Source organism: Zalophus californianus, chromosome 6 (genome assembly GCF_009762305.2).
Source record: "Zalophus californianus isolate mZalCal1 chromosome 6, mZalCal1.pri.v2, whole genome shotgun sequence".
NCBI classification, from domain to species: Eukaryota; Metazoa; Chordata; class Mammalia; order Carnivora; family Otariidae; genus Zalophus; species Zalophus californianus.
Window position 1 is genome coordinate 143499572 of NC_045600.1, and position 22575 is coordinate 143522146.

At 42.9% G+C, this 22575-nt stretch overlaps 1 protein-coding gene across 4 annotated transcripts in view; it reads left to right on the forward strand.

Annotated features, from left to right (window-relative positions):
* Positions 1 to 22575, forward strand: part of ADAMTSL3 (ADAMTS like 3) — a 368889-nt gene that overhangs the window by 211420 nt on the left and 134894 nt on the right. For all 4 annotated transcript variants that reach the window (XM_027571545.2, XM_027571543.2, XM_027571546.2 and 1 more), the window contains exons 9-10: positions 6236 to 6393; positions 18413 to 18524. In XM_027571545.2, the coding sequence (XP_027427346.2) occupies positions 6236 to 6393; positions 18413 to 18524 (270 nt within the window). The remainder of the gene's footprint in view (positions 1 to 6235; positions 6394 to 18412; positions 18525 to 22575) is intronic.

Sequence of the window (22575 nt, forward strand, 5' to 3'; positions counted from 1 at the left end):
TTTTTTTTAAAGATTTTATTTATTTATTTGACAGAGAGAGACAGTGAGAGCAGGAACACAAGCAGGGGGAGTGGGAGAGGGAGAAGCAGGCTTCCCGCTGAGCAGGGAGCCCGATGTGGGACTCGATCCCAGGACTCTGGGATCATGACCTGAGCCGAAGGCAGACGCTTAACGACTGAGCCACCCGGGCGCCCGAAAAGTATAAGCTTTGTTACCAACACATCGCAACTTCAGGTCCAGGGGCAGCGAAAATAAGCACTGGTTTCCCAGAATACGGAGTTTGAAATGATAGAAGATTGACACTAAATATTGTTTCTTTGGCCAAAGTCAGGTGGCATCTCCTCTTTGTTTTTTGATCTCTTAGGACCTAACAGAACAGGAAATAGCGGAGTTTGTCTGTTTCTTTCCCAAGGTCTCCCTGTGGCCAGAGACAGGACTTTCTTAGTCTTTTTCATAGGTGAATGTGTCTTTGCCAGGACTGGTTCCCTGGCCTTGAAGAACCTTACTGAGTTCAGCCATCTCTTTCCATAAAAGTGCAAAACAGTACTTATAACTATTTTAAAGCTACACAAATCAAGGTCCAATGGATCAAAGTGCTACACAGATTGCCCACCCCCCTTTTTTTTCTGAGCCACCATCCTAGATTTTTGACTTGTAAAATTTTCTCTGGGCCACAAGCATCATGTTTTTGGTAGCTTTTAAGTGTGTGTGTGTGTGTGTGTGTGTGTGTGTGTGTGTGTGTGTGTGTGTATTTGTACATTTTGAATTCAGTAGTAATATTCCAACCAGAAATGTTCTTTGAGAAAAGTTTATGTCAAAACATTTAAGTAAAAATGTTTAAGATCACCAATAATGTAGATTAAAATCTTGAAAAAACAAGAAATTCTGTAGTACATTATAATCTCAATCAGAGAAGCAAGAGAATATCTTTGGGGCAGTAAGGGTGAACCATTGTTTGAAAGTCTTTTATTTTCTTTTACCCTTTATTTTATCAATTATGACTAAAAGGTGTGACCAATTTTTTTTTTAACTAAAATGTTTACAGTCCTGTAAGGGTCACTGTATTCAAGGCTTTCTCTGTAAGGAAACATCAAAACATTTTCTCAGCATTTTAAAATGGCTTAAAGCCTATAGCTCTTGATGAGAGTAAACCTTTATCCTTGATTTTTGAAAACAGGTAAAAAACATTCAGATCCAAATTTTGTGAATCATTTGAGGGAATCACATTGGAACATACAGTTTGGGATTCAAAAATACAAAGCGCTGAATCATACTAGTAGCGTTATTCATGATAACCATAAGGTGAAAACAACCCAAATGTCCATCAGCTGATGGATGGATAAATAAAATATGACATATGTAGAATATTATTTAGCTAAAGCAGAGAATGGAGCACGACACATTCTACCACATGAATGGTCCTTGAAAACATGATGCTGTGTGAAAGAAGCCAGATGCAAAAGGCCACATGTGATTCCATTTATATGACATGTCCAGAAAAAGCAAATCTATGGACAGAAAGTAGCTTGGTGGTTGCCTGGGGCTGGGGGAAGTCGGGTTGGTGGGGAGATGGGGGCATGACTGCTAGTGGCTATAGGGTTTCTTTTGGGGATGACAAAAATGTTCTAAACTTAGATCATGGTGATGTGATGTTTTTCACAACTCTGTGAATATACTGAAATCGTTAAACTGTGTTATAAATGGGCGAATTTTATGGCACGTGAATTTTATGGCATATCAGAAAGATGTTTAAAAAAATATTCAGTGACTGGGCCCAATTTTCTCAGGATGCTAAAGGCAATTCCCAAAAATTCAGCTCCAAAACTAGGTTTGTAAGTTCCAAAATCAAAATACATAGACACTAAACAGAATAAGCAAAGATGAATACTTAAAGGCAAAATATTCATTTACATGCAAATATGTTCTGGCATATTAAACATAACTTTATACTCAAAACTGGCACTGTTCCAAGAACAGGGCTCAAAAATGCTCCCATTTCTCCAAAGGTGACAGACTGTTGCTTGGAATATTTCTCCACTCAACCGTCTTGGAGTTGGCTCTGGAAGGGTTCCCGAAAGTTATCCTTCTCTGCTGATGAATAGAACTGGCTTCATTTCCAAAGGGTTTAGTTAACATTTCCGAATATCTACATATAGAAATGGTTTTATTTTCTTGATTTATACAACTGTTTTCTTAATTTTTTTATTTGAAACAAAGATATATTCCTGAAATAAAGCTTACTTTGCTGTAATAAATCATTCTTTTGAGATCTGTATTAATTACAACCCTCCAAAAGGCTATATAATGAAGAACCGAGAACACCCAGTAATGTTAATGTCAGTCTCTTTGCCGTGGAATGGAATGTCTATCTTACATATTGCCTAGAGGGGTGTAGATCCTAAATTTCCAGTCCTGTCCCACGCCTCGCCCCAGCATTATCCCAATTGCCTAGTCCCAAATTTCCCTAAAACTTCAAAAATTGAAGCCCTAACAGGATTCCTGCAAAAGAGATTTTATTGTAGCAACACATTAGGATTAAATGCGTTTGATTGCAATAGACTTGAGAAGCCAAGACACCATTAACTGAAAACTCCCTTATTGATAGGGAGAATCGTTTTGTTGTTGTTCTGGGGTTTTTCTTGTCCTCTAAAGTCCTGTTGATGACCATATACAGACATATACAGTTGACCCTTGAACAATGTGGGGCTTAGGGGTGCTGATTCCTGCACAGTGGAGAATGTGTATGAAACTTCTGAATCCCCCAAAACCTTTTTTTAATAGATTTTATTTATTTATTTGAGAGGGAGACCGTGCGCGTATGTGTGCGCAGGGGGAGGGGCAGAGGGGGAAGCAGACTCTCCGCTGAGCGGGGAGCCCAACATGGGGCTCGATCCCAGGACCCTGGGATCATGACCTGAGCCGGAGGCAGACACTTAACCAACTGAACCACGCAGGCGTCCTGACTCCATCCCAGAACTTAACTGCTAACAGCCTACTGTTGAGCAGAAGCCTTACTGACAACATAAACAGTCAGTTGACACGTATGTTGTATGTTATTTGTATTATACACAATATTCTTCAAATCAAGTAAGCTAGAGAGAAGAAAATGTGATTAAGAAGGTCATAAGGAAGAGAGATACATTTACAAGACTGGACTGTGTTTAGGGGAAAAAAAAAAATCCCTCTCTCAGAGGACCTGCCCAGTTCAAACCCATGTTGTTCAAGGGTCAACTCTAAAAATATAAACATAGATGCCTACTGCCCAAAGGATGTGGATGTTGGATCACATGTGCATGCACCGTTAAATATCACTCGACTCTAAGCCTCAGTTTGGTGTATTTATAAGTGACTTCACTGTGCTGAACGCGTGTTATGTGTTTACCTAGCGATACTTCTGTGGCCTTAGATTGTAAGGAGACCTTTCCAGGATGGTTAACAGGAGGCTGCCTCTTCTGAAGGAAGCCTGGACTGGCACTCCTCCTTCCACTAGAAGCACCAAGACACCTCCATCGTCTTTATAGTTATCATTTATTTTATTAACAACTGGGATGGATCAGAATATTTAAAGGCACCATTATAGACTCGAGTTGTGAAGATTTGGGGGATTTAAGAGGGCCTAAGGAGGAGAAAGAAGTCAGCAGTGGATAGCGGGGATGAAGGCCCGTACCCTCTGCTTTCCGTAGTGGTGGGTGTGTTTACGGGCTTCCGGGGTTCTCCATCCAGCAGGAGCTCTCTTGCTGCAGAAACCACAGAGGGATCCGGGAAGGCTCTGAGAGCTCAAGGATCCTGTGTGCTGATCTCACGAGCCATGAATTATACTTTAACACAACATAGGGCTGCAGTCGAATACAGTGGAATGCTAGAAAGCAATGAAACTTAAAAATGTATTTGTAAGTCAATGCATCATCTAAATTGTTGGTTTTCACCAACCCTGTCTGTCACTTATTTTAAGAGGCATAGGCACTAAAGAGAAGCAAATTTACCATCTGCAAAAAATGACAACTTTTGAAAAGCTCCACTGGCCCCTGCCTCACCCGGAGATTTATCACACTGGCTTTGTCAGTCCAGTTGTCAGAATCATTTGTATCAATGAACTCCACCTTCATCAAATCACTCCCCCTGTCTTTATCCACCCACTTCTGACTCTGTTATACAAGAGAGGTCAGAGCCTCTGCCTTCCACCTCCTATATATGCAACGGGTGTTCGTGACCTACAGAGCTGGAAGCTTTTTTAAATCATTGCAATGAAGACATTTTCTCATAAGCATATGGATAATTGGGTATTGGACTTGGATAATTCTTATGTTCTCATGTCCTTGCCACTAAAGGCTTGGACGCTGTCCAAGTAATGGAATAGACTTGACACCAAAACACAAAACACCAGGACCAGACTAACAGAAATGCTGGCCTTTGGTTTTAGAGGGTGGCTGTCCTACTGGTCTTCCCTTCCTCCCAGATTCTGACATCCCGCCATAGCTCTGCAGCCCGACGGCCCTCGGGACACTGTGGTCCAGAAGGCTAATGCCGGGCAATCACAACCCCAGCACAGAACACTATTTGAATTTAGTCAGCTCATTTCAGGCTGAACCTCAGGCTAGGAGCTCAGTGTTTTGCAGGCCTTCTGTCAGGGTGGATTTTGTCCAGCTTCACTCTGTGTCATGATGCGGCTGGAACGCTCGCTACGTCTCCTCCTTTCCTTTAGAGGGATAATCCACCCAGGAGAGGGCCTTCTTACCATCTGCAGCTCCCCATCTCATTTTTACTGACAGCTCACTTTATAACACTCAGCTTTATATCTTCATTGGAACTAGGAGATGAATTTAATCTCACACTTTCCAAAAATCTGCGGTCATGGAGATCAGGGCCAACATGGTTGGGGTTTTGTGTGCCTGAGAGTAGCCAGCAGAATTCTTCGACCGTTAATGACTCCTGCAGATCAAGGAGCTCATGTCCAGCCTTTGAGTTTTCCCAGAAAAGTTCCCAGCCTGCCTGTCAGGCATAATCAGGGATGTCTCCTCATGCCTGTTACACAGTCTGTCCAGGACGCTTGGATTCCTGCAGATGCTCCAGGGGCAGAGTGCAGTCAAAGGAAAATAGCCAAGCATAGCCACGTGCAGATGGCAGCCCCCAGTGCCAGACGGTTTTGTTGTGCTTTATCAGCTTTCCTGGGGTTCGGGTTCTGTTGTGTCCTTTGTTCAAGGTGGTCAAAGAACCATTGAATATCCATAAATCCAAGTGTAGGTTTCAGAGTAGAAGACCTGTAGGAGTGTCTGCTCTGACACCACATTTTAGAAATGAGGCAGTGAAAACCCAAGGTTTAGAGATAGAGCTGGGGTCAGAAAGGCAGGTGCCTCAACCCCTAGCCTTGTTTGTTTTTTTTACACAAAAATTTCCTCTCTCAACCTCAGATCAGGTCCACTAAGGATGGTGATATTTACAAAATAAAAGGGAAAAAAAGGGAGGAAAGGAAAATCATTTAAATAAAGTAGGGGTTGAACTGTGGACTTTTTTCTGTAGGAGATCTAAAAGCCCTTCTGTTCATATAAAAGCAAATGTGAATAAAGCGATAACATGCAGGACAGAGATCTTTGCGGTGATGTAGTATTTCTCTATCTCGATCGCGGTGATGTGTGATAGATGCTGTTGAATGTGGTACAAATGCTCACATTGTACCAATGGCAATTTCCTGGCCTTGATATTGTACTCTAGTTACATAAGATGTAACCATTCCTTTGGGTAAAACTGGATAAACAGTATATAGGACCTCTCTACTATTTTGGCACCTTCCTCTGAATCTCTGATTATTTCAATGCAAAAAGTTTATTTTTAAAAAAGCAAATTCAAAATTCATGGTGATTTTGTCTAAATAAAAGACTGGGTTTAAGATCTTCTCAATGGATGATAAAATGAGTAACATATCTTTACCTTGAATAATAGCGGCATCATGAAAAAATCTGAAGAAAGAGACAGTTTCTCTTTCCCCTTATTGTAGAAAGGGCTCCAGAGAGTTGAATAGACCTAATTGGACCTAACCAATGAAGTTAGGACCTAACCACTTTAGCTGTGGACAACTAAAAAGCTTACATATGTATTCCACCAAACTGAGTCAATGTAAACTAGGTGGATATCTTGTTATCATGGTGATATCATACACTGATATATGTAGTGAATTATATTTTGGAATAGAATGCTTTTAAGACAGCCCTGTCATTTAAATTCTCTTTTTAAATTTTAGTTATTGAATCAAAAACACTTCAAGGAAGCAAAAGAGAACACAGCTTTAATAGCCCGGGAGTTTTCGTCATAGAAAACACCACAGTTGAATTTCAGAGGGGCTCAGAGAGGCAGACCTTTAAGATTCCAGGACCTCTGATGGCTGATTTCATCTTCAAGGTAGGATGAGCCTCTTCATCAGCGTCCTGCCTCCGAAGCTCGGCATGTCTTGAATTTCCAAAACATTGAGTGTGTTCTGGAGAAAGTCATCAGTAATTATTTCTGCACTGAGCCTGTATCACTGATATTTCCGATGTGGCAGTGGGTTCCTAAACATTGTTCATCTCTCTCCAGTGTCTGCTCCTCAACCCCACTAATTAAGAAACAGACTTCACTTTTACAGGGGCGAGATTGTTTTCGCATTTGTAGACTTCGGTCGTGTTCAGTTTTATTTATTTATTTTTTGGAAGATTTAAAAAAATTTTTTTTATATTATTTATTTGAGAGAGAGAATGAGATAGAGAGAGAGAGAGAGCACGAGAGGGAAGAGGGTCAGAGGGAGAAGCAGACTCCCTGCTGAGCAGGGAGCCCCATGCGGGACTCGATCCCGGGACTCCAGGATCATGACCCGAGCCGAAGGCAGTCGCTTAACCAACTGAGCCACCCAGGCGCCCAGATTTTTTTTAAATTTTTGACAGGGAGAGAGACAGTGAGAGAGGGAACAGAAGCAGGGGGAGTGGGAGAGGGAGAAGCAGGCTCTCCGCGGAGCAGGGAGCCCCGACGCAGGGCTCGATCTCAGGACCTTGGGATCATGACCTGAGCGGAAGGCAGATGCTTAACGACTGAGCCACCCAGGCGCCCCTTGGTCGTGTTCAGTTTTGAACCTCTAGACGGAGTTCGGTGAAGATGGTCCGTGGTGAAATGCTCCCCATCTTAAGCCGGTGCCGTGCGCTCTGCACGCGCTCTCTGTCCCTGCAGAGCACAGCAGAGAAGACAGAGCCCCGGCCCTTCCCCTCCTTGTTTCCTCAGTTGTGTCTCATCCCGCGCTCTTGTTGGCCACTGTCACAAGGGACCCTTCTAAGAACCTCTTGTGGGTAACCGTGAGCCTACGTCCCCTCCCCGGGGGAATCCCGTCTTTCCCTCAGTCAGTGGACATGAAGTGTAGTGGCCGATATATCTCCAAGGTGACAGAGTGGGAAAGTTTTGATAAAATTCAAAATACTTCAGACATAAGAAAAGGAAAAGGTGTTTCAGTGGGTCGTTTTGTCCCATCCCTTTTTGGAAACTCCTTCCAAATGGAAATGGAGGAAAGCAAGTAGCCCTTATTGCCAGGAATAGATTTACCTGTGCAAAGACCCAATGCCTTCAAAAAGAACTGTCTGCGTGCCACATATTCGTTTGTCAAAGGATGTTCCTGGTCCCAGACCCCTGTCCCGTGCTCCCAATTCAGCCTGCAGCGTGGCCAGCCAAGTGATGAGCTGCACAGCATGGTTGGGCTGAAATTTTGAGTTTTAAATGGTCAACCTTTAAAAATCAAGGATTGTAACATAAAAATGCCGGGATTCTTTTCCTGCTTTTCATCAAAAATGGGAAGATCTGACTACTAGCTTACCCGTGGTCATAGTAGCAGTTGGCTACCTCCCATCGGGGCACACTGTCTCATGTGCCATGGTCCACACCGCTCCCTATTGTCTTCCTAACATTGGAGGCACGAGTGTCAGTTCATAGATGTTGAGGTTGTCATTCAGACATTACCTGCCATTCGTAGACACTTAAGTGACTTCTGTGTCAGACCCTTAAAGCATCTACCTAGTGTTATTCTTGGATGATAGCATTGCAAAAGACTTTGGGAAGCCAAAGTTGTCATCTGTCTTTCCTTCTTTCTCTCTGGTGCATTGTTATGCATGTGATCTTCACTTGTTTTGTTCCTTTTAGGGTTTTCCCATTTGATTTCCAAGTAGTAACACACACACACACACACATACACACACACAAACTGTATATTTCTGCAGGTGTGTGTTTACACATTTTTTTTAAGATTTGGATATACCCCAAACTGAAAACATGAGAAAACGATGCTTCTCTTAGAAGGGTTTGGTGCTTTGGGGGAGTGATCTTAGCTTTATTTAGAATATTCCAATACTTAAAACAATTCTTAAAGAGAGGAATACAGTTTCCTATATCACTTGCATACTTAAAAATTATTGTACACTTTCTTGTCCAAATGACGTGTTCACCTCTGAACAGAATACATTCCAGGAGCATGTTGCCCAAGTCCGAATTAGTACTGTCTTCTATTTTCCACTGTGGGTTCTGGTTTCCTCAGATTTAATAAACAATCCTGGGCTTTCACTTCAGCCCCCGGGAAGCTTTTAATCTCTCTTGACTGAAAGGTTTTTAAAAAATATATATCCATCAAAGAAGGTGTTCCATACAACTGTCTGACTCACGCAGGACTAAAGCCTGATTCTCGTGCCTACGTCCGTTTGCTTTCACAAATGTACTGTGCACTTGGTGGGAGAGAATTTGGCAAAATCAGACACTGTGATGAAGCAAGAATGACTCTGATGTTGTTTTTTCCCTGACTTATAAGCTTGTCCAAATAATGTGGGTTTCTAGGAAATATACTTTTCCATCGGTTATTTTTCTTTCTCTCTCTCTCTCTCTCTTTTTTTTTTTTTTTGCTGGGAGCTCTGTAGTATGACCCAGCCTGTGTTGTTGCTAAGGTGGGGACCTTCACTTCCACTCACGTCTTCGTGGCTCATCACACAATCAAGTCATGGCCGTACTTTGAGCGGGAGGTTAAAAGTGCCGGTCAGGTCACTGATGATGGTCAGCCATGTGTCTTGCTGTATCTCTTTCCATTTTCATCAACCAAAAGCAGTTGGTCTAAAAATGGGACCCCTGCCTTCAACCTGAGGCTGCAGAACGGAGACCAGGTCTGCCTGCCCAGTGCTAACGTAGCACAGTCATGGGTGCCCCGAGGGATACTGAGGCACACTCTTTCATTCGGTCATAGATTAGACCTTACTTCATGGACTTTTAATAAACACACTGTTGAAAACCACTGTCTTCTGACATCGTGAATGACTTCTGAAGACATCAGTGGGATGTTAGATTTGTTTATGGTGATTGTTCAGATTGTAAAGCCTAGCAATTCACTGCACCAGTGAGACAAAAATTTTTCTCCAACTTTTTCAGAAGCTATATTTTCATGATTGGACCATTCTTGAAAATGGCATTTTTTTTTCTTCCCAGTGGGTTTCTCGTTGTAGATTCTTGTTTTCCCGAATGATCTATTCTCACGGATGACCTCTGTCACAGCACTATGGAGTCACGGTATTTTGCGTGAGAGCCCCTGAAGTATTCTTATTTCTCTTTTTAAATGTGTGTATGCTGCCACCAGGTAGCAGTAGAGAGTCTTGATCAAGTCCCTCGTGCCGTATGCCCTGTTGATTGGAGGGTATGATAGACACTATCTGTTCAGTGAGAATTTACTGAACATCTGCATCTGCAAGTAGATGCTTGTGAATATCAATTTTAAGTATATGCCCATGAGAATAAAATGAAATGGCTTTGGTAAAGACATCTCTTTCCATGGTTCACTATTTTTAACTCTGCTGGTAGCTTTCCCTCTCTTTCACAACATATCCATCTTCAGGGAGAGAATAAAGTTCCTCTTCCTCACGGTCTGAAATCTTCCTTTGTGTTCCAGTTGTCTCTCATCTTTCTCCCGGTCGGATATTTTGTGTGTCTGTAGGAAACTGTTTTCTGATTGGTCTTTCCACTTGTGTTCAGCGAGGCAAGCCTCTGCCTTCCGTTTCCCTCAACCTCAGCTCTAGGTACATGTTACGTTCTCTCCTCACACAATCTCTCTTTTCTTTCTGGGCGGTTACCATAGCGCATCTCACTGATCCAGGGATGCGAGGGTTTGAATCTGCCTGTTTTCCTTTATCTCAAAGAACGGGCTGTAGCCTTGCCAGGTGGTACAGATGGTGACTGAACTTACACCTTCACAGGAACACAGCAAGACCCGGTTTTTAGGGTTGGTGCCTGTATCAGTTTCCCGAGGCCACTGTAAAGGCACCCTCAGCTGGGTGACTTCAACGACAGACCGTAGACAATTGCTGACTCACGGCTCTGGACGCTGCAAGTCCAAGATCAAGGTGTCGGCAGGACTGGTTCCTTCTGAGGGCTGAGGGAGAGTCTGTTTCATGCCTCGCCCCCCAGCTGCTTGTGTCCTCAGGCATTCTGCCTCAGCCTTGACACTGGCTTCTGTCTGTGCACGTCTGCCTCTGCACCAAATTTCCCTTTTTTCTGAGGACACCAGTCCTATTAGATTGGACCCACCCTAATGACCTCACCTTACCTTGACTGGATCTGCGAAGACCCTATTTCTAACTAAGATTATATTCTGAGGGACCGTGGGTTAAAATGTAAGCATTTCTTTTGGAGGGGGGGCACAATTCAACCCATAAGAGTACCTAACAGAAAAGCAAATTGACCTATTTCATCGTGCCTCAGAGTTCCCTTCAACCTGAGCGTTTGCCGCTAACCACAGAGGCAGAGACTTTTGAAATCTCACTTGATATTTGCTGTCATGTGGGCTGTTGAGGGAAGTTTCTTGGTGAAAGCAGTTCAAATACTGTTCTAGTAGTTACCAGAATTCCCAGCTAAATTATATGTGTAAACCGGATATACACATTTATGTTCAACTTTTGATTATTAAGGTAGGATCTTCTTCTTCTCCTTCTTCTCCATCTTCATCTTCTCCTCCATCTCCTTCTCCTCCTTCTTCTTCTCCATCTTCATCTTCTCCTCCATCTCCTTCTCCTCCTTCTTCTCCATCTTCATCTTCTCCTCCATCTCCTCCTCCTCCTTCTTCTTCTCCATCTTCATCTTCTCCTCCATCTCCTTCTCCTCCTTCTTCTCCATCTTCATCTTCTCCTCCATCTCCTTCTCCTCCTTCTTCTCCATCTTCATCTTCTCCTCCATCTCCTTCTTCCTCTCCATCTTCATCTTCTCCTCCATCTCCTCCTTCTTCTTCTTCATCTTCATCTTCTCCTCCTTCTCCTCCTTCTTCTCCTCCATCTTCATCTTCTCCTCCATCTCCTCCTCCTCCTTCTCCATCTCCATCTTCTCCTCCATCTCCTTCTCCTCCTCCTCCTTCTCCATCTTCATCTTCTCCTCCATCTCCTCCTCCTCCTCCTCCTTCTCCATCTTCATCTTCTCCTCCATCTCCTTCTCCTTCTTCTTCCCCCATTCTCCTTCTCCTCTTCGTCTTTAGTTTAGACTTTTGTCTTGAGAATCAGACTGATGGAGAGAAATAAGACTTTTTCTAAATTGATTCAGCTCCATCGATGTCAAGGGCCAAGCTCGGAGACTAAGTCTAAGTGTTTCTTCTCCAGTATGGAGGGGATGCCCGTTCCCCCATAAGGCTGCGCTGTGGACTTCGTGTCTTCAGCACCGTGTGTTCAGGAGGAGCGTGCCCTGTAGTGAGGGAGCTCAGCAAGGATGTGCAAGGAGATAGGAAGAGCCAAGGCAGTGAGACACATGTCATGACAGTGGTCACTCTCCAGAGCAGGGAATCATATAAACTAGGTTTAAAGCAAAGGCAGAAAAGGAGCTTTTGCTCCACTTTTCATCTAGAACTCCAAGAGGAAAATGCCCCGTATGGTATCTACTTCCATAGGCAATAACCTGAGGAAGCCATCTCAGAATGAAATTGGCTTTAATGTCCTGAAATGTTTAGCCATGGGTTGAATGTGAGTTCAGCTCCCTGGAGGCTCCCTCAGCCCCCACGTGGCATGGAAGGTATCTGGAAAATTCCCTGTGCTCTTTGCTGGCCAAATTTGGAGGGGCTGACATGGTGGGGGCAAAATGACCCTGTAGCGGAGAGGTAAAGGTAGAGTTTCCATATGTCCTAGTTTGTTCATAGAGGACCCATTTTATGCTTGTGGCCCTGGCTTAATTCTTTCCTTTCACTCTCAAAATCATCCTGGCTTGGACAGGAAAGCATATGATCTCCCTGGGGAAGGAGCTCTAAGTCAGGCCAGGGAGCAGGCAGGAGTCACAGGCACACCACAGAGAACCTGCAGCACAAGCAGAATGTGGAATGGGCCAGTCACCAAAGGAATCCACCCTCCACCGGCCAGCAAAGAACACGGCTGAGTTCACTGGTTCTGAAGCTCCCTGCGGTCCTTCCAGTGGCTAGAGGGACAAGGAACACAGCTGTGGGCCCAAGGACCGGATGAAGACCTTCACACTCGGATCCAAGCCATACCCCCTTTCTGGACTCTCATGTCCTAGGGGGAAAACCACCATGGAGGAGATCGGTCTGAAGGACGGGACAGCTGAAAGGCTGGCTGTTTCCCCACCTGATAGAGCATTACCCAAAGGGATGCAGTGTTATATGCCAACTTCTAAAAAGGTAAATTGGCTTGTCATTGCCCTACATTTGGAGTAGAAGGCTACCATGCAGAGAAGACAATGTCCAGAAGCCCATTAGATTTTTATTTCTTGTGAACCTTCCCAGCCGGAAAATTTTTTCTCAAGAGCTCCACAGCAGACCTTTTATCACCTCTTGTTGACAAGACTTGGGTCACATGCTCACTCTAAACCATTCCCTGGGCATTAGTCCTTCTGGGTGCTTCAAAAAGCAGATGCCAAGACAGGATTAGATATGTGAGACATTTAGGAGCGGGATGCCCTCGAGGAAGAGGCAAGATGGAGCTGAGAGAGGCCTGGAGAGCCGTCCAGCTGCAGGGAAGCTCTGACCACAAGTGGAGGAGAGAGGGATGGAAGGCCAGTTGGGTTGGGAATGTCTTAGATTGGAGAGCGGTTCTAGAGAATTCAGCAACGCTGCAGGGGAGGCCCTGAGCCAGAGTCATCTATCGTATGACACAGTGTCTCTGAGGAAATGGCCTGCTTCAGATCCCCTGGGCAGGAGCAGCCCACAGAGAGCTGGACCTGGGATGGGCACTGCCGATCAGGTACACTCTCTGCGGTTGTATGAGTGAGAGATGCATTCTCATTCTCTTGGGGCCCACACCTGGTGAGGCAGCTGTGCCTGCCATGATCACATGGGACAGTCAGGCGTTATGGAAGACACATGGGGAAAGAATGAACACCGGAATAAAAGTGAGCCTTTGGCAGGATGGGAAAGGGAAGTGGATATTGGTCAGCAATTAAATGCATCTGCTCCAATAAGGTCATCTCTTTATGGAAAACATCTGGGTTTAATGCCTTTTCTTTCTTTCTCTTCCTCTTTTTTTTCCTTTTTTTGTTTTTTTTTTTTTTTTTTGGTGATAATGGGTGGGACTCAGCAAACCATTTCAGTCCCTCTTAGGCTTATTGATTTATTTAGGGTTTTAATTTTGAACCAGTTGTGAAATTTATATTTTGCTAGGGAAGTATCCAGTTCATCTAATTCTTTCAGACTTTTCAAATGTAATCATAGTATTGCCTTATCATAAAAAATCATTTTACCTGTAACTATGTCTCTTCCGTTGGTTCCTTGTCCAATATTTGTTTTGTTCAAATCATCCAAAGATTTGTCTCTGAGGCATCTAAGAACCAGATTTTTGTCTGATTAACTCAGAGTTTAAAAACTATTCAATTTATGTAAATTTTTATTTTTGTTTCTTTCCTTTATCTTCACATGAACTTATTTCGGTTTTGTATTTTTAGCTTCTAGAGCTCAGTTCTTAATGCATTTTATTTTCAATCTTTTTTTTTCTCTGTTATATGTTTTCAGTTTTCCCATACAGAAGCTCTTAATGTTGTTGTAGTGTAAGCTATCAGTTTTTAATTTTATGCTTAGACTATTTGTATTTGTATGCTAGGAAATCTGCCTCATTCACGGTCGTGAAACTATTCTTCTGTGTTTGCTTCTGGAAGACTTATTGTTTTACCTGTCATATTATGAGCTACAATCTACCTGGAGTTGATTTTTGCACATGTTGTGAAGTAGAATCATTCTCTTTTTCCACATGACTATCCAATTGACCCAGCACCATTAGGGGAAAAGACAGTCCTTTCCCCATTTGTCTTAAAACCCAAACCGTATGTGTGTGGGTCTGTTCCTGGACTCTCTTTTGTTTTATTGATCTGTCTGTGCAGTATCCTTGGTGACTTAGTTACTGCAGCATTAAAACAGATATTTACTTCTGTAAATTTTCCCCCTTTGTTCTTGAAGATGATCTTTGATATTCTTGACTCCTTGCATTTTCATATCAAACTTTTAAGTGTGCCTGTCAATTTTTATAAAATTCTTTTGGATTTTGATTGGAATTGTATTGAATTTCTCTATCAGTTTGGAGAGAACTGAAAACTTTCCAATACTAATTTTTCCAGTCCATAGTTATGGTATATCCCTCATCATTCAGTTAAATTGTGTTGTAATTTTCATAGCGGTATAATCTTTGATTTATGGAATATTGAGAAGTGTTTTATCCAAGTATGTAGAAATTTTCCAGTAATCTTATTATTATTTCATAGCTTAATTCCACTGTAGTCAAAGAACATACTCTATATTATATCAATTTTTTTGAAATCTGTTGAAACTTAATTGGTGGCTCAGAACATAGCAAATATTAGAAGATATGATGCATCATCTCTTGTTGTTGGGCAGTATTCATATGTCACATTGATCATGTTGTTATTAATGGTTTTATTAAAAATAATAGCCTACTGGTTTTTGTCTGCTCATTCTAGTAGTTACCATAAGAGATACGGTAAAACTGCCACTGTGACTGTACTTTCGTCTAATATTTTTCTATTCTTGTTAATTTTGAATTATTTATCTTTGAGGCTAGGTTGTTAAGTACATTAACATTTAGAGTCATTACCTCTTCTAGTGACGTGACTGTTTTACCATTCTGAAACGATTTTCTTTCAGCATTTCTAAGGTAGCTCTCCAGTGTCTTCTGGCTTCCATTAATTCTGTAGAGAAGTTAGCTGTCAGTCTTATTTTTATGCCTTAGATGGTAATGTGTCTTTTTCTTTGTCTGCTTTTAAGTGTTTTCTCTTTGGTTTTGGTTTTCATCAATTTGATTGTGATGTAATTAGTGGCTTTCTTCTTCTTGAGGTTCCTGATGCTTCACAACTCTGGCTTGATATCCACCACCAATTTTGGAAGATTCTCATTTATTGCCTCTGCAGATACAGTTTCTATCCCATTCTCTGTGTTCTCTTTTTCTGGGACTATGTTTATACCTTTATCTCTCATGTCTACTTTCTACTTCCTTCTTTTCTGTCCATTTACTGATTCTCTCTTCAAGTGTGTGTAATCCAGGGGCCAGCAGATCTTGGCCAGCAAGTTAATGACCTACTTTTTGTAAGTGGAGTTTTATTGGGACATAGCCACAACCATTTGTTTACAGATTGTGGCTGCGTTTGCACTATATTAGACAATTAAAGAACTGCCATGGGGACAATATGGCCTGAAAACTATGATGTTTGCTATATGGTTCTTTATGAAAATATTTGCTGAACTCCAGTCTAATCCACAGTCAAGTCTATCCACTGAGATACTGATTTAAATTATTGTGCTTCATACTTCTAGAATTGCCATTTTATTCATTTATTTATTCATCTATTTATTTATTTATTAAAGATTTTATTTATTTTATTATTTGAAAGAGAGAGCGCAAATGCACATGAGCAGGGGGAGGGGAGAGGGAGAGGGGCAGGGAGCCCGACTCAGGGCTAGATCCCAGGACTCTGGGATCATGACCTGACCTGAAGGCAGATGCTTAACCAACTGAACCACCCAGGTGCCCCTGCCACTTTATTTTTATTGTAGCTTCTTTGTTTCTAGTGAAATTCTCTGTCTTGTCATTTAGTTTCTTAAGCATTTTAACCATCGTATCTTAGCCCAGGCTCTCTAAAAAACAGAACCCTGGGAGCGAGCCATGTGCTAACCCTGATGTTTTAAGACCCTGGGACTGGTATGGAGTATCGTGAAACACCATCCGAAGCCAAAGCTAGAGTTGCAGGGGGCAGTGGTGATATACCCAGGTGTTTAAATTTCTTTCAGGTGGTGCCAATACCTGGATGTTCTGTAATTCCATTTATAGTCTAGTACTCCACCTTTTTTGGTTGTTATTAAATTTTATCTTTTTTGTGTGCCTGGTTATTTTTAAGTTTTTCTATATATAGTAGATGAAAGATTATAGATAAAATTTGAGACTGGATTAATTTCTGCTTCTGGTAGAATAGGTTAGCAGCCAGTTACCTTCAGCCATCAAGGAATTGAAATGATCTGAACCTGGTCTTCAGTCCCTTTGAAAATTGGTCAACTTCCAGTTAGCACTTTTTCCTAGGATAGAGCTTTTTGGGGTCTCAGTTGGGCGCCAGGGGCATTTTTTGGTACCGCCTCAGCTTTGGTGGATCTTGAGCTCCAGGGTTTGCTCTCAGCCACACGAGTCTGATGACAGGTCTGCTCAGCTTCTCAGCCGCTCAGTCACCACTCTTGCATGATGGAAAATGCCTTGAGTAGCAACGTGGTGCCAAAGGTGGTGCCAAATGTTATGCTCACCTCTCTGGGCTTCCTTTGTGTCTGGGATCTTGGCCCTGCAAATACTCACTAGTATGGTAGTTCTCTGGTGCCTTCACATACATTAAAAAAACTATTTTAGGCAGTGTTTTCACTTATTCTCACCGGCAGGACTCATCAGAGGCATTCTTTCATCGCCAGAGAAAAACCCTTTGCACGTGTCTCTGCCTCGGTGACAGCTTGGCTCCTACCCTCCCGCCCGTCCCTGCCTCTCCTCCCCAACGACACATCTCCTGCTGGGGTTTTTATACTGTTTTATGATCAGATACATCAAAATATTATTTTTCAGTCAACTTGTATTTACATTTATGAATAAGCTTTACTGAGTGATTTCATCATTACTGCTTCTTGCGTCCACTACCTTCTTCTGCTTTTACATTAGTTCTTGTTCAGTACCTTTTAGTTTCTCTCTCTCTCTCTTTTTTTTTTTCCAGTGAGGGTCTCAAGTGGTCAAGTTTCCATCATATTGTGTCTGAAAATATCTTTATTTCACTGACTATGATGATAATTTGATCATAGATCATTCATAGATTGATAATTGATCTTTGATTGTTGGTTAATAACATGGAATTGTTATTGTAGATAAAAAGTTATTGTTCCTCATCACTTTGAAGGTATGATTGTGCTTTTTTGCATCCAGTGTTTCCTGAGAGAAATCTGATGCCAATCTGATTCTCACCGCTTTGTAGGTTAATCATATTTTTTCCTTTCCAATAACTTAAGATTTTTCTTTATCCTGGCTGTTGTACTTTGTAAAAAATGTCTGCTCAGAACTTGCTGAACATTTTTGAATTGAGTACTCCTGTCTTTCGCAAGGTCTAGGAAATTCTCAGCAATTATATCATCAAATATCACCTCTTCATTATTTCCTCTGTGTCTCCAGCTTGAACTCCGTATGTGTGTTGGCATTTCTGGATTGATCCTGCATGAACTCAACTTCTTTTCCTCTTTCTTTTTCTCTTTTGGTTGCATTCTGGGAGTTTCCATCAGGTCATTCATTTGTTCAGTCAGGAGGGAAGAAAAGAGAGAAGTGGGGGGGAGAACTTGCTGCTTGAGTGTGGTCCCTCGGGGGTCCATCCCCTCTTCCCTCTGCCTGCTCACACGCAGTGGTGCCCCTCCTCCTTAGTTCGATGCTGGAGCACTCATGTGTACACACCATGTAATTGTGTATGTTTGAGTTTCTGCAGTTGTGCTTTCAGAAGACCTTTTTGGAAGGCTTTACTTCAAGATGTTATTACTGAAAGTGTAAGAATCCCAATTATGTGCTATGTTGCCAATAAACCCAGACTGGCTCAGTACCGGGTCCCATGGAAATTAAAATCAGATGTATCAGGTAGAAAAAAGAAGTTACACAAACAAACAAGTCCACCTGACACATGTGAGAACTCACTCCCAGGCATGGAATCATCTGGAAAGATGACTCCAGGGAGGCTGGTTGAAGATCTTCTGTGCCCCCATGTATGACAAACCTTAATGAAATGTTATCACATGTTACAATTTTTGGAATCTTCATGTGCCACAGTTTGTTGTGATCGGTATGTGATTGTCTGCATCACTGAAATAGATTCATCGCCTTTGGAAAGGTGCGGGAAGCGCTGGCTCCTTGTATGCAGACACGTGATCGCAGTTCTCTCTGTCCAGACCAGGTACACAGTGGCCAAGGACAGTGTGGTCCAGTTCTTCTTCTACCAGCCGATCAGTCATCAGTGGAGACAAACCGACTTCTTTCCCTGCACTGTAACATGTGGAGGAGGTGAGACACAGACTGCGTGTATGCTTCGGGCTCAGAGTTAGAAATGACATACTTGTGTTTTTTGAAGCTGACTTTACAACTGGCGTGGTGATTGGGGATGTGTAATCACACGGCATCTTATTCAGTGGCTGGAATGCGGTGGTGTTCCCGAATGCGCGTTTGGCTTTATTCCTGAAGACAGATGAAAACGGGATTTGGAAAACACCTTTTATTTCTAGCAAACAGCTGGATACGTGTTTACATGAGTTCTGGCCTTTCTTGTTTTGTCTTTAAATCATGTATTATGTTTAATTTTCATGGAGAACCTGAAAAACAGCGGGGCCACGTCACTTGCCCAGTCTGACCGAGGTCATGGATGTGTTGGTTCTAATGTTTAGATTTCTCCTGTCCTCCCTCAGGTGCCAGAGCAGAACTTAGCAGAGAGAGAAAGGGTAGCTGCTAAGTGGTGAGGGGAAGTCCTGATTACTGTTTGCTTCGTTCAAGGATTTCACAGATGGTTCAGGAAGGCTGTGGGCCAAGTGTAACCCAGGGCTCCACACACGTACTACACATATTTGCAGGCTCAGGTGGAGGATCATCGTCTGTTTAACATGGAGAAAGTATCTGGAGGAAATGAGGAGGCTACCAGAGCCTCCGTGGAGATAATTCTCTTTTATTGAACTGAAGTTTTAAACTGAAGGTAAATGGTTCTATAAGTGCCAACCCAAGAACCACAGTTACTAGAATTGCTAGAGAGACTTAATGCTGATACTTCCCCTAAAAACACCAGACAACAGTGCCGGGCATTCACATGTATCAAGCCATGGGCTGGGGCACTCATCTTCATGTTTATTCTTCCAAACAACCTTAAGAAAGATCTCTTTTCAGGACTGTTTTTATGTATGAGCAGTGGAAACGTAGAAAGGGTAAACAATGGACTCCCGTGTGCTCAGTGAGCAAACAGCACGGCTAGGAGCTGGCTTCAGGTCCATCTGATGCCAGAGCCCCATGCTCTAGATGGCTCTGCCCTTGTGTCTCCCAAGAACCGTCTACCACCCCGGGAGCAGGTCAGGGCATGCAGGCTCAGTAGGGTTGTGTTTGAAGGACTACAATAAATCCTCCTCCTGCAGCCCAGCCCAAGTCAGTCCAGCCCCAAACCATTTCTTCCCTGCAGGACTATTGAATATGAGCTTGTTCAGAGAGCCACAAAACTGAGTGTGGTTTCTGCTGCCTCTTCTCCTCTAAACCACAGGCTTATCAAGGAGGGCTCCTCAGTTTTATCCTCAGCCAGGGTCAGGTTCCCGTGCATATGTATGTCAGACCGAAACCTGCGATTTCGGCTCCCAATGAAAGCAGGAGGCAGGTGCTTTCGTGGGGAGCACCGAGTAGCCCAGACCCCAGAAGGAGCTTGTGTTGCCGAGAATGGAAGAGAAATAGTCTGGGGGTTGAATGGGGCTCTAGAAACAAGGTAAAAAGTTAACCTTTCCGGTTTGTCCTTCTTGGACCAGGCGTGGGCAATAGACCACGAGATTATGATCCTACAACAGTGGTTCTCAAAGTGGGTTCCCTGGACCAGCAGCCGCATCACGTGGGAACTTGCTGGAGATGCAGATTCTTGGGCCCCACCCTGGACGTACTGAATCCAAAACTCTGTGAGTGGGGCCTGTCCCTCCAGGAGATTATGGTACATGTTCAAGCTTAAGAACCACTGCTCCCTAAAGCAATGTCTTTGGATATCAGCTGTAGCTGTTTTAACCTTGCTGCTTTTGCCATATCTGTGTTACGCCTACACTATTATTTACTTCCAGTTTTTTCTTTAAATGGACCTTTTAAATAATTAAACATATTCACAAAAAAGGATCTAATATGAGGCCCTCAAAGTGGTAAACTATGATGTCTTTGCCATAAATTGAACATAGTCACAAAAATAAATATGACAGAAACAAAATGCTGGAGATCATCTTTAAGTCCCTGCCAGGCCTCAGTCTATTCTTGATTCTCCCTGAAAGTGAGAACGTGTTTTGTTGAACATGATAAGCATTGCTCCCAGGCAGAAACTCCTTCAGAGCTTTGGGTCACTGATCTTGTAACGGTGACCGCAAGGCAATTCTTACAACACATTTGATCTCGTTGAACGCTGAGGTCAAACAGCATTTGGAATCAAGACCGTGATCTGCATCAATTCCGTGAGTCTCTCCAGACCTGGGCCTCAGGTTCATTTTGGCCAAAAGTGTTCTCTAAAAATTGCATGAGGACATTTACATCAAGAGGCGGTGTGGTCCCAGAGCTCAGGTTCCGGGACCTGGACTCCCTTCTTGGCTTTGCCACTACTTGGCTCTGAGCCTCAGTCTGCTCATCCATAAAACAGGACGATCCCCGCCCCCCGCAGCATTGTTGGGGGACAAAATGACAGGACACATGCCGAGGAGCCTAGTACGGTGCCTGGCATTGGTGGGTGCTCGGGAAACACCTGTTATGTCAGAGTCTAGGCAAACCTGAATTTTGTTAAAAATGCCTCTGCATAATCTACAGCGTTCTGGCTGTCTCCCCTTCTGGCATTCCCTGGGGATGTGTTATGAGATACAGACATGACTCAGTGCTAATAGTAGAAAGCTCTCAAGGGTGAGTGGGACATACCTAGAGCTCCTTACATATGCATTATATATCCAGAAGCAGAATCCCACCACCTTAAAGTCAGGTGGGCCATGGCTCCAGGGCAGACGGAGTCTCTCATGGACCCCAACATAAAAGCAAAGAGCCGGTGGGGCTCTTTTTATTCTTAATCAGCAGGAAAGCCAACATTTCTTTCTTTTTAGTGTATTCGCTAACTCTCACCGCATTATTCAGAGAGTCTTTCCCATGTAGACACATAAGAGAAAAGAGAAGCTTTCCACTCTGGGAGGGACATTCATAATGGGATTCGGCTTAGTTCGGTTGGTTAAATTCTTGGGAGGAACACAGGTGTGTCTCATACTTGGGTGCTGAAGGAAAGACAGAGTCAGCCCGGCTGGAACCGTAAATGGGAGCACCTAGCAGTCAGACCGCCCGCCAGAGAGTGGTTGTCAGAACAGAAGGGAGACTTCACACTGCTTGTGGGGGACCCCTTGCAGCCTGCCATTTTGTGCCCACTGGCAGAATTTCAACACATTTGTTCATAGTATAGGAAGGCAATCTGCCGTATTTCCTTTGCTTTTAGTTATCTTGGTACTGCCATAAAATTAAAGAGGAAAATTAATTGTCTCTCCTTAAATTATAAACACCTGTATGCTTTTTTTTTTGGTCTCCTAGAAGTATGTTTCCATTTAGAACAAAGGTTTTTCTTTGATTCAAGGAGCTGTAATCTCCTTCTCTACTTGTGTTGGAGGAAATAAAAAGACACACATAAAAACCCACAAGGAAAGCATTACCAGAATTTAATTATATTAGTAATCGAGTGTACATGATTTGTGTAAATGCCATTTCTGAGTTTTTGGATAATCAGGTGAGTTCCCTGCTCCCGAAGGTACTCGGACGGACTTTCCTGGTCTTGCCTGCAATCATCTATATGGGACTCTTAAGATCAGTCTGGAGAAAGTTCCAGGATCGCCACTGCCATCTGATATTGTAGACTCTCTGGCAGATACTGGCACCGAATAACATTTTATTGACTCCATTTGGATTTTCGTTCTTGCGGTTTCATCCTTGCTTTTTATAATGCATACCAGTCTGTCCTTCTGCACTCAGCTTACATCCATGCCGTGGCTTGCAGAAAGCTGTCTAGTGGTTTATAAAATCAGATTCCTCTTGACAATCAGGCCCCTAAATGTATTTTTAGAGCTTTAGACCAATTGGCTGAGGCTGAGAACTTAGCTTTGGGCTTTTTTAATTTTTTTCCTGAAGAACTCATTCTGGTTTTGAAAAATTGCCTTTTTTTTTTTTTTAACTTAACATGACACTTATGTAGTGACAGGAAACCTGGAATCAGATCTTTCAGGAAATAGAAGCATCATTTTGTGCGTTTTTTTAAATTTACAGCACTCCCCCATTTGGAATGTACACTTTTCCTCAGCGACGGCAATTTGAATTTAATAGA